General features: G+C 40.3%; 1 protein-coding gene across 10 annotated transcripts; it reads left to right on the plus strand.

Moving 5' to 3' along the window:
- The first annotated feature begins 24 nt into the window (after positions 1-24).
- TBP (TATA-box binding protein) lies at positions 25-15,986 on the plus strand. 10 transcript variants are annotated; one of them, XM_033836615.2, is made up of 9 exons: positions 1,449-1,599; positions 3,503-3,600; positions 4,302-4,505; positions 6,750-7,132; positions 10,022-10,109; positions 12,018-12,109; positions 13,155-13,322; positions 14,522-14,616; positions 15,309-15,986. In XM_033836615.2, exons 3-9 carry the CDS (start codon positions 4,452-4,454, stop codon positions 15,386-15,388), a joined length of 960 nt encoding a protein of 319 aa, XP_033692506.1. In that variant the 5' UTR covers positions 1,449-1,599; positions 3,503-3,600; positions 4,302-4,451; the 3' UTR covers positions 15,389-15,986. The 10 variants fall into 10 exon arrangements, with proteins under 10 accessions (XP_073645969.1, XP_073645970.1, XP_033692506.1 ...); XM_033836614.2 differs by having other exon boundaries at positions 4,305-4,505; XM_033836618.2 differs by having other exon boundaries at positions 3,503-3,569; positions 4,305-4,505.
- The last annotated feature ends 2,112 nt before the right edge of the window (positions 15,987-18,098 follow it).

Genomic DNA, 18,098 nt, shown 5'->3' on the forward strand with positions numbered 1-18,098 from the left:
GCCCGCTCTTCCAAGAGAGCTGACAGAGAGGTAAAGGCTTTCTCTCCCAAGGAAACATTCGAAATCACTCTTGATGGATAAAAATTTTAAGGTCTGACCTTACAAAGAAATTGGCAAAACTATGGAGCAACGGAAGCTCGAAGACTCTATTGGAGCGTAAATTGGTACAGCCATATTTCGAACAGGGATTGGCATTACTCGGCATAGTTGAAAATACACACGCATCATGACCCAGCAGTGTCACGCAGAGGTAGGTACCCTGGCCAGAAAGACGTGTAAGAATGTTCATAAAACATTGTTCTTAACGGCCCCAAAGTAGAAATGAGCTAAGTGTCCATAAACTGCAGGATGGATAAAGCAACTGAGGGATGTGTCACAGCAAAAAATTAACCTACTTCAGCTAGAGCGAAGGCACAGCAACATGGATGAGTCTTCTAACGTTGAGCAAAAGAATACATACTATATACTTTAGGAGTACACAGTAAGTAGGAAGGGCCTGTGTGGCTGGGGACGGGTCGTGGTGCTGGCAGTACTGGTTGTCTTTACTTGATTTAATACCGTCTGTTAATCTGTACATGGGTTTATGTACTTCTGTATATGAATATTATATTTTACAATTTAAAAATGTTATGTAAAAAAGCAGACAAGCAGCTGGCTAATATAGAATGGACTGTCTGATATATACATGCAATTCTGGAAGCAGAGAAGATTTTTGAAAAGTACTTTTTTAATTAAAACTTTCCCCATACTTAAACAAAGGATTTTCTTTGATGGTTATGGACAGAGAAGTATTGTACTTATTCAGGTACTGGCCTGGATAGAAGAATTCTGTAAAACATTTCCTATCCTTAAGGAGCTCACAACCTCATTGATTATATGAAGTACAAAGGAAAGCATTACAACATGTAATTATGCCTAAATGAGCCATAGGAGAGGTACTCTGGGGTCCAACTACCTATAGTCTCTTTGTGACCAATGTAAAAATACTGCATAAGATGGTAGCAGCAGAATTAAAATATAATCGAATTTGTAAACCAGGTGTGTTTTTTGTTTGTTTGTTTTATCATTCTACATGTTTGAGAATAGCTAACATGCTTACCATGTGCCAGGCGCTGTTCATGCATTTCCTTAATCCATCTCACAGTCCTTAGAGGACACGTGCTATTATTACTCCATCCTACAGACGAAGAAACTGAGGCGGAGAGGTCTGGTAACTTGCTAAATGTCACATCGCTAGTCGGTTTAAGCAGTCAACATTTAAAAATCAGTCTTGCCTACTACATCCAGCAACAACCAATCGTAAAATACTCTGACAGGGTGGCCTCGCCGGAAGGCAGAAGAGCTCCGCCCCGCCCCTTGTTTCCCTTAAGCCGAATACCCAGCAAATCACAGGAAGTGACGCAACACCCACACTTCCCATGGCCCGCGCTGCACGGTGGGCTGCCGGCCGAAGCCGAGGGCGGAACTGGCGGAAGTGACGTTAACAACGCGCGCCAGGAGTTCTGTAGGGTCGGGAACGGTCGCCGTAGCGGGCGCCTGGGCCGTTTGCGGCTTAACGTCGTTTTCGCCGACTGTTAGTTGTCTCTGCAGTGACTCCAGGTAAAAAAGCCCTTTGAGCTTTTCTCTGAGGTTTCGTGTAGAGGTGACCGCTGCAGCGGGGCCCTGGGGTGATGGTGGGAGGAGGCGCGGAATGGACGGGGACACCGCGCGGGGGCTGTTCCTCCCGCTCGTGCTGCCGCAGCTTCGGCCTGTACCGGCTGCCTATCCCACCGAGTGCCTTCCTCTGCCGTAGTTCGAAAGCGGCTTCCCATAGTACGAGCGTGTGGTGCAGGGTGCTGGGAGGGGCCTGAGACAGGACAGTCCCGCGCATCCAAGACGCGGAGTCTTTATGTCCTGCCATCCGTTAATTCCTCTCGATATTCAAAGGGAGATTCACCCTGGCCTGTGCCCACCTGTTTTGCTACCAGCAGTGGTGGTTTTATAATAAAGTTGCGCTTGAGACTTTTTAACGTTTTGTCAGAGGCCGGAGAGTTCAGGCACGCTAGAGCGTTAAGATACAAATACACACCACTTTCCTTACGAGGTCTCCCTCCCTAGGCCCTGGACTGTGTGATTTTCTCGTTTAAAACTCCAGGTAGACGTCTCTGAAAAGATTATGCTTGGTTTACATATGCAGTCACTAGAAGGCTATGCAGAATTAATTGAGTCTTTTCCCTTATCAGTGATTATTTCCAAAAAATATCGAATTTGACCAAAAAATGAGGAGATTCTGCAAACAACTCTCTTTTGTGAGGATACAGTAGTGCGGTAATAGTTGTGCGGTTTTAATGACACAGGGGAGGAAAGATGGTCAGTTCCATCACTGGGAGTGAGAGATGAGCTCTGAAAATGGTTACATGAGGCCTCAACCTAGTTCCACAGATTTGTTCTCTAGACTTAGTTTGTAAAAAGGGGTCTGGAGCCACCAGTTTCTGGATAATCTGTAGTCATATTAATGAGTGGTTTAAATCCTGCCCTCATTAGCTCTTGCCTGAACCACAGCAGTGAGTCTTAAACCGAACTTCCAGCCTCCAGTTTTATCTATTGGAATTCATCCACACTCTTGCCAAAGTAGATCTACTCATGGTGCACTTCAGAATCTTGTCACTGCTCATATTGCTCATGTAATAATGACTTAGAATCCTGATAATGTGACCTCACTTATATTTGCTGTCTCATCCCCTGCAGGAACGTTCCATGCAGTCATGCTAAATTTGTTGCTTGCATACTGCGTGCTCTTTCAGTGTTTGTCTCTTTCTGCTTCATCTTTCTTCTGCCTGAAATGCTGAATATAAATTCCTTCTCACCTTGCTAGACCCAAGTCATATGGTCCCTGCTTTATGAACATACTCTTCAAAACACTTGGCAGTTATATTGTCTTCTTTTGTGTAGCATGTATGCATTCATTCATGATCACATACTATATGCCAGGCCCTGTACTAAGTACAGAGATTACAAAGACATATATTGCTGATTTCTTCACTCAAGGGGCTTAGCATAGTGCATATCTGCTATTATAGCACTTAAGTTTTGCAGTGATTATTTACAAATCCTTCAAATTGAACTCTTTGATGCCAGGGATCAAATGCCTCTTCATTTTTATATTTGCAGCACTTCTGTTGTTGTAAGAGGATAACAATGTCTGAAAGAGCATAATTTTCTTATATGTCTGATGTTTTCTGAAGCAGAGTTTTCTCTTTTTTTTGGTCTGTTTTCCATTGATGAATATGTAGGATATGTAGTCTTTGGGGTCCTTTGTCCTTTCAAAGTCATTATCAGATTCTTTCTGAGTGCTTATTTTGTACCAGTACATGCTTGAGTTACACGTGTGTCTTTGACATATAACTTGTAACTTTAAGATCTGTAAGTTCTGTGTGAGAATATCTTATTAGATGGTAATGTTTAAACTGAAATCTAATAATAATAGCTAACATTTATCCTGTGCTTACTGTGTGATAATTAGATGCTGTTCTTGAGGTGTTAATCAGTCCTGTTTGAATCGGTCAGTTCTCACAGCAATCCTGAGCACGGTAGGAGTCCATCTGAACTAAACAATAAAAGGTAGTTCATCAGTCACTCGGTTCTTTTGACTAAAAGAAATTTCAAACGTGTAGCCAGTAAAGACATGATTTAAGGAAAGCCAGATACAGGCATAGTTTGTATTTATGTGTTCTGAAGAATTAAAGTTATTACATACATAAAAACATGATGTTTATTTTTATGTCTGTACGGCATCTATCACAGTGTTTTATTTAAAGTAGTTGCTCAATAAATGAGCACACTAAAGTGTATTGGATCCAATTCAAAATTTATTAAACTTAATGCCCAAGACATTGTAGAGGATAGAATGCTGAATGGAATATTTTAAAACTTGAATTTAGCCTAATAGCGCTGTGTATACAATGCATAATAAATATTTCTACTCAGATATGACAGGTTCCTTAGGAATTTGTTTTCCCTGGGTGTTTTTCCCCAAAAGTTTTTAATGCTGATTATGTACTTTAATTTTTAACATTATAAGACTATAAATTAAACACATAAAAAAACAATTTTTGTTCTGTTGGCAATTTTGCATGCAGCCACAGGAAATGTGGAAGGAATAAGATTTCAGCTTTGTAAGGTAAAAAGAAATATATTCCAAAATAGTTTCGTTGGTTTTTTCCATTCTTTGTTTGTTTGTTTTTTGTTTAACCATGAAACTGGTTTATAAGACTGTATAGCTTACCTGTATTCTTACATTAAACTTCAAACTTTTTTCAAAGCAGCATCACTGTTTCTTGGTGTGCATGAAGATAACCCAGAGAGTTGAGGAAGTCGCTAAGAGTGTGCTGGGGATGCTCTAGGAAAAGACTGAATGCTGAGGTGATTCCCAGTCCAAAGGTTTTTGATTTGCCAAGAAGAAAGTGAACCTCATGGATCAGAACAACAGCCTCCCACCTTATGCCCAGGGCCTGGCCTCCCCTCAGGTAATACAACTGGAGGGAGGGTACACGTAGGACAGAATCTGCATTGTTAGAGACAGTGTAAAAGGGAAGCAAGGGAATTTAACCATCTGTTGTTGAAAATGGATTTATATTTTTTAAGCCTCCTTTATTTCATTGAGAAGTTCTGTTAGGCTTTGAATAAACATGATAGTGTTTGATTTGGGGAGTTTGTTTGGAAGCTAAAATGTGTATTTGTAAAACTTAATCTTTTGATAAGCACTTATGAAAGTGATCTGAGTGATTATAGGGTGTTTGATTTTGGAGATAACTCTAACCAAATTATTTTCTAGTTTTCTTTTCATTTTTATGTTTAAGGTTCCAAATAACGTAGCTACTTTTAAATTTTTAAATAACTTCTGTTGAAGTGTAGTTTACATACTTAAATAAAAACACTATTATTTTTAAGGTTTAATTTTATTTATTTTTGGCTGCATTGGGTCTTCGTTGCTGCGAGCAGGCTTTCTCTAGTTGCGGCGAGCGGGGGCTACTCTTCGTTGTGGTGCACGGGCTTCTTGCGGTGGCTTCTCTTGTTGCAGAGCACGGGCTCTAGGTGTGTGGGCTTCAGTAGTTGTGGCACGCGGGCCCTAGAGCGCAGGTTCAGTAGTTGTGGCGCATGGGCTTTGCTACTCCGCGGTGTGTAGGATCTTCCCAGACCAGGGACCGAACCCGTTTCCCCTGCATTGGCAGGTGGATTCTTATCCACTGTGCCACCAGGAAGTCAAAAAACACCCATTTTAAGTATGTGTTTTGATAAGTGTATGCACCTGTGAAGGTTATAGAACATTTCAATCACCCTAAAAGTCCCTTCCTGCCCCTTTGCAGTCACTCCCCTAGCTCCAGGCAACTAATGATCTGCTTTCCAGAGTTAGAGATAGTTTTGCCTACTCTAGAATATCATGCAAATGGCACCATACCAGTATATGCTTTTATTTGTGTCTGTCTTTGTGTATCAGCAAGTTCCTTTTTATCACCAAGTAGCACTCTGTTGTATGGGTGTCCGACAGTTTGTCCATTTTCCAGTTGCTGACATTAGGGTTGTTTCCAGGTTGGGGCCATTGTGAATAAAGGTGCTTTGCGTTTGTGTACATTTCTCCGTGTCTGCTATGTTTTTGTTTCTCTTGGGTGAGTACTCAGGAGTGGGATTGCTGGGTCATTGTGTACGTGCATGTTTAACTCTATAAGAAAGCATGTTCTGAGGCTCTGCCAGCAACACGTGAGAGTTCTAGTTGCTCCACGTGCTCACCGGCCCTTGGGTTTTTACTTCAGCCGTTCTAGAAGTACAAGCATTTTCCTCTGACTTATGATCTTGAACATCTTGTCAAGTGCTTATTAGCTATTTATAGATCTTCATTTGTAAAATGTCCTTCACATCTTTTGCCCATTCTTTATTGGTCTGTTTTTTCATCTTTTATTGAATTTTGATTGTTCTTTATGTAGTCTGGATATGAGTTCTTTCTCAGATATATGTATGGTAGATGTTTTCTCGTAGTCTGTGGCTTAATTTTTAATTTTCTTTTTTTAAAAAAAATATTTATTTATTTTATTTTTTTGTCTGCGTAGGGTCTTAGTTGTGCCACATGGGATCTTTCGTTGCGGCATGTGGGCTTCTCTCTAGTTGTGGCGCACGGGCTTCTCTCTAGTTGTGGCGCACGGACTTCTCTCTAATTGTGGTGCACAGGATCCAGAGCGCATGGGCTCTGTAGTTGCGGCACTCGGGCTCTCCAGTTGTGGCACATGGGCTTAGTTGCCCCGCAGCCTGTGGGATCTTAGTTCCCTGACCAGGGATCGAACCGGCGTCCCCTGTATTGCAAGCCAGGTTCTTAACTCTTAACCACTGGACCACCAGGGAAGTCCCAAGTTTTAATTTTCTTAATGGTATCTTTCAAAGAGTAGAAGTTCTCGATTTTTTCTAAGTCTTAAAGCATTGTTATCCTCTAGAGCCTGAAGGGTTAAGGAGCTTCCTTAAATTCTCACGTGTTGTAAGTAGCAGAGTTGGATTTCACACCCAGGTCTGCTTCCACATCCTAAGCTCTTACCTACTGTGTTATGCTGAAGAAGAAAGTGATGTGTGTAAGAACAGCAAGTTCCTCCCCATTACTGCTATATAACCCCCTTTGTACTCGGAAGGTGCCTGTCTTTGCAAATCTCATCTGCTGTTCTACCAGCCAAGTCCTACAGACACAAACACCAGCCAGCCTAACCCATTGTTCTCCTAACTTCCCACAGGGGGCCATGACTCCTGGAATCCCTATCTTTAGTCCGATGATGCCGTATGGCACAGGACTGACTCCACAGCCTATTCAGAGCACCAACAGTCTGTCTATTTTGGAAGAACAGCAAAGGCAGCAGCAGCAACAGCAGCAGCAACAGCAGCAGCAGCAGCAGCAGCAGCAGCAGCAGGCGGCAGTGGCAGCCGTTCAGCAGTCGACCTCCCAGCAGGCGACCCAGGGGGCCTCGGGCCAGACACCACAGCTTTTCCACTCACAGACTCTTACGACCGCACCCTTGCCGGGCACCACTCCCCTGTATCCCTCCCCCATGACTCCCATGACCCCCATTACCCCTGCCACGCCAGCCTCGGAGAGCTCTGGGATTGTGCCGCAGCTGCAGTGAGTACTTGTTGTACGTCCTTTCCCTGCCCTGGAGGGGTCCACTGGAACTGGGCTGCTGTTCTTTGTTCTCAGATGGATTGAGTTATTTGTGTGGCACTAATGGCGATCATGCATCAAAACTCGCTTTAAAAAGAAAAGGGGAAGCTGTCTTAGTGAGTCAGTGCCCCCAGTAAAAGGCTCTCATAACATCTTCAGAAATTTAGTAGCTGTGCTTATATGTTTGGGCCAATGAAGTCCAATTTAGATTGCATTATTGTTATTGTAGACATTTCGCTGTAGCTGATTTACCAAATGAAGCTTTATGTAGTCTCCTTCCCGTGTGATATTTTTAGTTTTTGGGAAGATTAATTACTTAGTCACAGAATCATTATAGTTCATAGTGGTCCTTGTTTTCCTTCATTGGTCATTGTAAGGGCTGCATGTAAATTTTTGAAGAACTGTGCCCTTCCCACAAGCTGAGGATGGCTGTTCTTGTCCTAAATGTATTTTTCTATCTAATTGAATTAGGTCCTGTATGTAACAGAACTGGGGGGTAGGGGACGGGTAGGGAAAATTTCTCCTTCCTGAAAACCAAATATTCTTAAATATCTGTCGCCGAGAAGTATATAGCTTTTGCCTTTAGGAAGTTTATGGCCATATCAGGGGATATTTGTAACAACTATGTTACCCAGTTTTCTTGTAAGTCATTCCTGATCATTTTTAGAACTAAGTAATGTTTAACCATGGATCCTGACTCTTATCCAGTGGCCTAAATCTTGCGTGGGTGTTTGTTTGATCTGAAACAATTTTAAAAACAAAATAATTTTAATCTTAATGATTTTAGAAAGATAAGCACTTGTTAGTTCACCTCTATAAACACCATACCCTATTGTCTTTTAACACTTAGCTGGCTCCTATGTGTATTTAAGTTTGCACCTTTGGTTTAAATCGTGAATTCTACCTAGTTCAGATGGGGTGTTTGTTTCTTGCCAACACCGTAATATTTCTGGTATTCCACAAAGCGTCCCAGAAAATTCACAAGATTGTAGAAATTAAATAACATACTTGTATTTTCTTAATTTATTTTTGTTACGAACTTATTTATTTATTTTTATTTTTGGCTGCGTTGGGTGTTCGTCACTGCATGCGCACGCTTTCTCTAGTTGCGGCGAGCGGGGGCTACTCTTCATTGTGGTGCACGGGCTCAGTAGTTGTGGCTCGTGGGCTCTAGAGTGCAGGCTCAGTAGTTGTGGTGCATGGGCTTAGCTGCTCCATGGCATGTGGGATCTTCCTGAACCAGGGCTCAAACCCGTGTCCCCTGCCTTGGCAGGTGGATTCTTAATTGCTGCGCCACCAGGGAAGTCCAAATAACACACTTTTAAACAGCCAATGGATTGAAGATCATAGGGACAGTTAGAAAATACTTAGAGACAAATGAAAACAAAAATACAACATACTAAAACATATGGGATGCAGCAAATGTGGTGCTGTGGGTGAAATTTATACCTACAAATGATCACATTAAAAAACAAGAGGGCTTCCCTGTGGCACAGTGGTTGAGAATCTGCCTGCCAATGCAGGGGACATGGGTTCGAGCCCTGCTCTGGGAAGATCCCACATGCCGCGGAGCAGCTAGGCCCGTGAGCCACAATTACTGAGCCTGCGCGTCTGGAGCTTGTGCTGCACAACGAGAGAGGCCGCGACAGTGAGAGGCCTGCGCACCGCGATGAAGAGTGGCCCCCGCTCGCCGCAACAAGAGAAATCCCACACACAGAAACGAAGACCCAACACAGCCAAAAAACAAACAAAAATATTTCAAATCAATAACTTAATGTTACAACTGAAAAAAGAACAAACTAACCCCAAAGCTAGCAGAAGGAAGGAAATAGTAAAGATTAGGGCAGAGATAAATGAAATAGAGAAAAGAAAAACAGTAGAGAAAATCAATGAAACAAAAGGTTGGTTCTTTGAAAAAAATCAACAAACGTTTAGTTAGACTAACAAAAAAAGGGAAGACTCAAATTACTAAAATCAGAAAAGGAAGTAGGGATGTTACTACCAATTCTACACAAATAAAATAGATAAGAAAGTTCTGTGAACTTGTGTATGTAAAATTGATTGGAAGGAAATAGGTGATGTAGAAATGAGAACATTGAGTTGATCAACCTAACTGGCATTACAATTGTGTATTAAAGAAGACACCCAACCTCTTTTCAACCTAATTATGAGCTATCAAGTTTTCAAAGGTATTGCATTTTGACAGTGCCAAGAAAAGACCCAGAAGCAGCCATGAGCTGGAACAGTTGGAGATGTATTTGCAGTCTGGGATCAGTATTCACAAGAGAGTGATGTTACAACTCATTTAGAAGTTATTTATAAAATTATATAAGAATATTAAAACATGAAAAGTGTTCATTGGACCCATCTAATAAATGGTGATGTTTGTTTTTCTTGACTTACTGAGGGTTAATCAGAGGAAAAAGCTGGTTTTCTTCCTTTGTCAAAGATAATTGAACTTTTGTTCTTCCAAAAGATACTTATTTTGAGAGAAGTGAGAAAGTCATACCTCACTTAGGAACCATGTGTGTACAGAGCAAGTTACCCCCACTTAAGCCTCAGCTTCTTCATCTGAAAATGGCAGTACTAAATAGTTATTACTTCATAGTGCATTGTAAGTATTAAGTGAGATTATCTTTGTAAAATGTTGGCATGGTGTTTGGTACTTGTTTAAACACTTAATAAATGTCAGCAATTTTTAAAAATTTTAATTAAAAAAATTAGGATAGTTTAAATTAAACTAATCTCATTAAATTTCATTAAATTAGTTCTAATGAAAGAATACAATTTCTAAGTAATCATCTAACACTAACAGTAAATAATCATGTTTTCTTTTCTAATTTCTTACAGAAATATTGTATCCACAGTGAATCTTGGTTGTAAACTTGACCTGAAGACCATTGCACTTCGTGCCCGGAATGCTGAATATAATCCCAAGGTCAGAACAATTTTAATGTATTTCAGACTATAATAATACAGAATTTTCTTCCAAAGGTCTCTAGATCAAAAAGAATATGTTGTGTTTAAGTTTGTTGACACCAGCAAAACAAGGATTTAAAGCAAAATATGCAGCATTTTTATTGACTAGCTGCCAAGTAGGAGACTCCAGGAATACAGCAGTCCACAGGATGAAGTTTGACACATCCATTGTGAGGGGATCACGTGAAGGTACAGAGCAAAATATATAGAGACTTCAGGAATACAGCAGTCCACAGGATGCAGTCTGACATACCCATTGTGAGGGGATCATGTGAAGTTACAGAGCAAAATATATAGAGACTCTAGGAATACAGCAGTCCACAGGATGAAGTCTGACGTATCCATTGTGAGGGGATCATGTGAAGTTACAGAGCAAAATATATAGTATGATCCCATTTATGTTTTGAAAACTATATAGAATCGAATGCCATGCTACCTGGAATTTACTTCAGAGTAGTCCAGTTGGAGAATTGGGAAAGGGACATATGGATGAAACAAGATTAGCCAAAAGTTAATAATTGTTAAAGTTGGATAATAAGTACAAGAAGTTTATTATATTTTCTACCTTTGTATAACTGCCGATTTTTTTATAATAAAAAGATTAAGGGAAAAATACCTACAAATTTTCTGATTTTAAGATAACAGCCTAGGGCTTCCCTGGTGGCGCAGTGGTTAAGCATCCCCCTGCCAGTGCAGGGGACATGGGTTCGATCCCTGCTCTGGGAAGATCCCACATGCCGCGGAGCAACTAAGCCCGTGCACCACAGCTACTGAGCCTGCGCTCTAGAGCCCGTGAGCCACAACTACTGAGGCCCGCATGCCTAGAGCCCGTGCTCTGCAACAAGAGAAGCCACCGCAATGAGAAGCCCGCGCACTGCAACGAACAGTAGCCCCCGCTCGCCACAACTAGAGAAGGCCCGTGCACAGCAATAAAGACCCAACGCAGCCAAAACTAAATAAATAAATTTATTTAAAAAAAAAAACAGCCTAATGCATATGGAAAGTCCATATGAATGTAGCATTATAAGAATTAATCTTTTGTCATAATTTTATTAAGTTGAATACATGATTTTACATAATTTTTTCTAATGAAATGATATTAGTTATCCAAGCAATAAAACCAGTAGAGGGAATTTAGGAAATGCAAAATAATTAGGCATTTCCTGGGACTTGTATAAACTAGAATATAATGCTAGCATTTTTACATGGTGGTAAAATCAGAGAGAAGACATATAGTAGTTTTTAAACTAAAATTGTGAAAGCAATCTAATTTGTCAAAGAGTGATCTTGATTAGAAATAATACGAATTTTTTCATGTGTAATTAGATAGCAGATATTAAATTTCAGTTATTTTGAAACTAATTTTTTGCTTTGTATCATGTAACCTAGTCACTGAGGCCATTACATTTATATAAATGCCAATCCACCAATTCAGTTTCTAAAGTATTGGAAACGGGAGGTAACGTCACTATGCGTTGATATGCTTGTAATCTGATTTATTAATTCCTTCTGGATGTGGAAAAGGTTTATCAGATTTGTCTAAAAAAATTAATAAAACAAAATTTATAGTTAAAGATATTTTTGCAAATATTCCTTGTCTTCAGGTGTTGGGATATGTATGACAGAACACAGAGATCTTGGTCCAGCCGCCTTAGAGTCACAACTTGTGTGCTTGCTCCATATGCAAAAGATGTGTGGCACATGGGGATGTAAGGGAGCCCTGTATGGAAACACATGACAGATATCTTGATAACGAAGTACCAGGTCCTTCTTACTATTTGGGGTGTTTTTTCTCATTGTCTAGTTCTCCTGACAGAAGTCAGCAGTCTGGCGTGACATCATTAACTATTGTCTCTGGCTGTTTTAGCGGTTTGCTGCTGTAATCATGAGAATAAGAGAGCCCCGGACCACTGCACTGATATTCAGTTCTGGGAAGATGGTGTGCACAGGAGCCAAGAGGTGGGTTTAAAGGAGTTCATTGTCCTGGTCTGTATGTTATGAAAGAAATGGCTGTGTCATGGTTTCTAGGTGTCAGGCTAATACTTTAATAAAATGTTATTGTTGCTTTCTTATTAAAATAGTTGATTCTCATCACTTTTAGACAGCAGTAACTTCATTTTCTTAAAACCAGGCATTAGTTTAGGGTGTATGCTATCACCTTATTTCCATACAATTCAGCATGTATGCATGCCTCATTTTTGTCATTCATGACCCTGCACTTGAGAACCTTTTGTCGACGATGATACTGCTATCATTATGCTTTTGTTACATGAGCCCTGCTCTGCTAAGTCATAGTTTTGTCCAAGAGATGACTTCTAGGAATGGATAAAGAAAGACTTGGCGTAAAAGAGGAATTAGCGTATGCATTCTTTGAGTATAAGTCTCATCATTATTTTCCTATCCAAATGAAGCTTGTTAGTTTTCATCTCAGTAGAAATTTGTGAGCTAAAATACAATAATATTAATGATAATGGTGATGATGATATTATGTTTCACACGTATAAAATCTAGGGCTGTTGGGACTTCTCTGGTAGCCCAGTGGCTTAAGACTCTGTGCTCCCAATGCAGGCGGCCTGGGTTCGATCCCTGGTCAGGGAATTAAGTCCCATACGTGGCAACTAAGAGTTTGCATGCCACAACTAAAGATTCCACATGCCGCAACTAAAGATCCCGTGTGCCGCAATGAAGATCCCGTGTGCTGCAACTAAGACCCGGCATAGCCAAATAAATAAATAACTTTTTTTTAAAAAAAAATCTAGGGCTATCAGTAATTTGGTGAATTGAAGAGGGATTCATTTTGGTAGGCCTAAGTTTTCTGTCAAGGACACAGGAATACTTTGTACATAAAACTGTTAATGTCTGTTGAGCTCTTCTTTATTGGAAGGGGTGACCAGTTTACACTTTATAAAATATCTTTCCTAATTTGGACTTTTTATAAGTTTTTCATCTAAATAATTATTTTAGGTGTCTTTGAGTATGAATATTTCACTTTTTCTTTCCCTAGTGAAGAACAGTCCAGACTAGCAGCAAGAAAATATGCCAGGGTTGTACAGAAGTTGGGTTTTCCAGCTAAGTTCTTGGACTTCAAGATTCAGAATATGGTGGGGAGCTGCGATGTGAAGTTCCCCATAAGGTTAGAAGGCCTTGTGCTTACCCACCAACAGTTCAGTAGGTGAGTCTGAAATGGATTGTGATTGCTTTGGCAACAAGTAATTTATAATCTGTTTAAACATTGTTCATGATAAAACATGTGCAAACTAATTAGTATGTAAGAACAAATGATAATACTTATAGGTATATTTAATGTTGAAGTGTCTTCCTGATGTCTTTGGTAACACCTATTATTCTCACCAGCCTCCTACTTCCTGTCACTTCACTTAACGACACCCAAAAGTCCCCTTTACTGGGATGAAATTGATTCCCCTTCTGTATGTTTTATCATTTTATTGCTCACTAAACACATTTTAAATACATGAACAAAGTCCACAACCTCTTGTATCAGTTTTTTCCCCAGTTTGAATCTTTTGTGCTAGTCAACATTTATTTTCCCTGCTACTTCCTGATGAAGACTTACAAGGCAGGTGGTCCCTACCCACCTCTCCAGCCTCTCTGCTCGTAGCACCCCCAAGGCTTATCATGCCCTTATTGCACCAGGGCCCTTGCACATCCCACTTTTATACCTGGCACACTCTTATATCACTTTTCACCTAGGAAAGTCCCACTGGCATTTCACATATCCACCCTAGCATCTCTTCCTCAGAGAAGCCTATCTTGAATTTTCCACTAGGTTAAACAGAGTCACACATCCTAACTGTTTTCAATCTCTCTAACTAAGAAAATGAGATTACTAGGATTAGAATAAAACATACCAATAGTGCATTTAGTTAGACAACATAGTCAGGGAAAGATTCAGTCTCCAACTAGTATCTTTTCTATCACTTTGGTTAAATTGCCTGAACAAAGTTAACAGCTAGAGATATTTCAGTTTAAGGAGATGAGATGTGAATGATTAGAAGGTAAACTGTGACTGTCAGATCTTATAAATGAATGATTATTGGGCTCTTGTAAGTCGGTGTAAACTTGTCCAGAATGAAACTTGATAAAGGTCAGAGACTATAGAACATATTTATAAAGCTCTTGTTCTTATGTCAGGAAATCCAAATTCATTAGAAATAGTTAGTTGGTCTTCAAGTGCCAGTTACAAGTTGGCCTCACTTGAGCCCTCTCTCCTGTGATGCTCCTCAAGAATTGGGCTTCACCTCCTCATTAGTTTGCTGCTTACTCAGTACTTTCCCTTGTTCAGGTCCCCATTTTTTCTAAAGGCATGAGCAGCTGTTAATTTCTAAACTGTTTTTGCCATTTTCCTTCTAGTTATGAGCCAGAGTTATTTCCTGGTTTAATCTACAGAATGATCAAACCGAGAATTGTTCTCCTTATTTTTGTTTCTGGAAAAGTTGTATTAACAGGTAAGTTGCAACAGGAAGTAGTGTTCGAAGTTTGGAAAGTGTGAAGAATGGCATTTTCTCAGTGCTAAGAAGTAATATCACAGTGTCGGGACAGTTGACTAGTGACTTGTAAAGAAGCTTTGCCCCTTTTTTGTCTTCCCCTGACCCCAACACTCTGATGGGAAACACACCCACCAGAGGGAGTGAGCCGAGGGAAGTCAGAGCACAGCCCTGCTGGTTCTTCAGCTGAAGCATGACCTTGGTGGGGAAGGGGGAGGTGGGCATTACAGCATAACAGATGGCGTTTTAAGTTGGGTACCATTGTCTAAAACTTTGGGGTTCATCACCATTATCATTTTGCGACAACAAAGGCAGATTCAAAAGAGCTTGTTTGAAGGCAGCGATTGGGAGAATAAGATTCAGCCACTCTGACTGCTGCCCTGCTGGGTTCTGACACAGTCCAGAGCCCAACACCAGTCACATGGGCAGACTGGGGAAGGAGGCTGGAGTCACCTGGGGCGCTGCTTCTGTAATTTTTTTAAGAAGCCAACTTAAAAAAATACCACCTTAAAAACAAAAATAGGATTATGACAAGGGTCCATCGTTAATGTTTTAATGCATCTGTCTTACTAGGTGTGGAGAGAATTGTGCTTGTGGTTTTATGTTAAGAAATGCCGTTTCACACTCTTCTCTACTCCAACTTGTCTTCATAGGTGCTAAAGTCAGAGCAGAAATTTATGAAGCCTTTGAGAACATCTACCCTATTCTAAAGGGTTTCAGGAAGACAACGTAATGGCTGTCATGTACTCCTGCCTCCCCCACCCACTTGTTTTTTTTAAAACAAATCAGTTCTGGTACATTTAGTGGTGTTGTGGACGGCCCCATGTGATGAGAGGATGGATGTCTGGTTGTAGGTTGCAGCACGAGGTGAAGCTCCCCTGCATGTGTACCCCGTAGGGATGCCAGGAAGGGGGCGTTATTTCTGCACAGAGATCACCGAAGTGTTACTGTAAGTTGCTCGAACTGTGCTGCTATGTGGGCAGCGCTGCCCGTTTATTTATATTTAGATTTTAAACACTTACTGCTGTTGACAAGTTGGTTTAAGGGACAAAACTTTAAGTGTTAAAGCCACCTCAACAATCGATTGGACTTTATTTTGTTTAATTTCTTCCCCATAAACCACAGTTTTTATATTTCTACCAGAAAAGTAAAAATCTTTTTAAAAAGTGTTGTTTTCTAATTTGTAACTCCTAAGGGTTATTTTTGTGCCACATTCCGCCTTTCCAGTATTGCAGGACAGAATAGAAATGTATTAATGAAAACAAATGGCTGTACATATTTTTCTTCCTTCAGAGTACTCTGTACAATAAATGCTGTTTATAAAAGTGTTAGATTGATGTTATAAATGAAACTTTGTAAGATTCATGTGATCATACTGTTTAAAAAGTCGTATTTTAGATATAATGCCTGAAACCATTTCAGTGTGTTTGCTTGCTTGCTTGCTTGTTGTTTGTTTCAATCAACATTTAATTGTATGTTGCAGTGAAAATGGAAGAGTTGTCTGAAAATTTTAAGTTGCTCACAAAACATGTTTATTACGTCCCATACGTTGAGCACCTCCCGTTTCCCAGATATGTTGCCTTCTCACAAAAGCTGCAGTTAGGTTTTGTTCCTCTTTCACAGGTAGGGTAAGGTAGGCCCCAGCTGAGGGTCAGCCCAAGGTTACAGAGCCCGTTAAGTGGCAAACACGGGCTCTAAGCCAAAGGCCTTCAGTGTTAGAGCTGGGGTTGTCCACTGACTGGTGAGGTGTGTTTTTCTCATGAATATCAGGTGAGCACGTGTAAGTTCTTGGGGTTCATTGTTCGGGCATGTGTTTTTCTTTTTAATTGTAAAAATATTTTTTCAGAAACCAGAAAGTTTCTTCCTTCCTCTCCCTTCTGTCTGTTTCCCTAGGTTAACTACCAGATTGGTGGGTACCTCCCCAGCCCTCTTCTGTTCAGGTTTTTTTCTTTTGGGGGTGCTTTTGTTATCATATTGAAAAAAATAGTAAAGCATATGTTTGATTTTATAGCTTCCTTTTTTTTTTTTTTTTTTTCTTGCGGTACTCGGGCCTCTCCCTGTTGTGGCCTCTCCCGTTGCGGAGCACAGGCTCCGGACGTGCAGGCTCAGCGGACATGGCTCACGGGCCCAGCCGCTCCGCGGCATGTGGCATCTTCCTGGACCGGGGCACGAACCCGTGTCCCCTGCATCAGCAGGCGGACCCCCAACCACTGCGCCACCAGGGAAGCCCCTATAGCTTCCTTTTTTTAGTCACTATATCATACACATTTTTCCATGACAAACATACTGCCATGAAATGGAATCTGATGGTGCCACATGATGTAATCTGATGGTTACACAACTTTATATATTTAACCATTTCCGTAATTATGGTCATTTATGTTACCTGTAGTGTTTTACTATTATAAACAGGTGCTGCAGGGAACATCCTTTTATGTGTATTTGTGGATAAGTACAGGTATTTCTGTAGTAACATGCCTAGAAGAGGAGTCACTGTATTAAGAGCATTTATACATTCTAGGTTTTGATAGATCCATACCAGGTTACAGTCCAGAGAGAACATGGTGTATGAGGTACCCTTTTCTTGCATTTTCCAGTCATCAGTGATGTCGGTAATGTATGGATGAATCGGAAAGACATCAGTCCAGTATAATCTCCTTCTATTCAAGAAAGAATTGTTTCCCCACGTGTGAGTCTTCCTTTAGGTTCTTCAGTAAAGTTTCATAATTTTTTTCATATAGGGCTTTACATTACATAAAAGTTAATTCCTAAGTATTTTAGTTCATTATTAATGGCATTTTTCATAAGACATTAAAATTATTGCTGATAGATTTATTTCCAGTCACTTTACTGAATTCTTGTTACTCCTTATGCACCAGTCCAGCAACACCACCCACCCAAATAACCATTATCCTTTTACAGTAATTACCTAAACACCAATATAGGTTAGTCTTCCATTTTAATAAATTGATGTTTTTATGTCTGCTGTATTCCTTAAGTTCCCCTGCCATCTCATTTAAGGAAATTTATAGGCTGTTTGGCTGGTAGTTTCTTACAGTCTGTCTTGCTATTTGCAAACTCAGGATGGTGCAGCCAGCATGTCCCTCTGTTCCCTGCATTTCCTGCCGGTGGGTGGCCGCATCTAAAGGCTTGATCTCTTTGTAAAGACTGTAAGTAGTGTTTGTTAGGGATTGAATGTCTGATTGGCGTCTTCTGATTGACCCACTAATTCATTAGTGGGTTGCGAAAGATAAAATTCTAATTACTTTTTTCATGATTTGTTAGAATACTTTTTTATATAGTTATATACTTCTTTCACATAGCAGGATAAGTTCTTGCTTCTTTCCCTTTAAAAGTTTTCAAGATAAAATACCTCATGAGTTCGTACTAATATATCCAATCCAGATTCAGACTACAGGGTTTTTATTTGATCAGTTCTATAT

This window comes from Tursiops truncatus, chromosome 12 (genome assembly GCF_011762595.2).
Source record: "Tursiops truncatus isolate mTurTru1 chromosome 12, mTurTru1.mat.Y, whole genome shotgun sequence".
Lineage (NCBI taxonomy): Eukaryota > Metazoa > Chordata > Mammalia > Artiodactyla > Delphinidae > Tursiops > Tursiops truncatus.

Excerpts from the sequence above, each read along its gene's own strand:
- TBP (XM_073789868.1), top strand. The coding sequence starts at position 4,452 with ATGGATCAGAACAACAGCCTCCCACCTTATGCCCAGGGCCTGGCCTCC. Across the intron at positions 7,133-10,021 it reads GGGATTGTGCCGCAGCTGCA|AAATATTGTATCCACAGTGA; the intron begins GTGAGTACTTGT and ends AATTTCTTACAG. Across the intron at positions 10,110-12,017 it reads ATGCTGAATATAATCCCAAG|CGGTTTGCTGCTGTAATCAT; the intron begins GTCAGAACAATT and ends TGGCTGTTTTAG.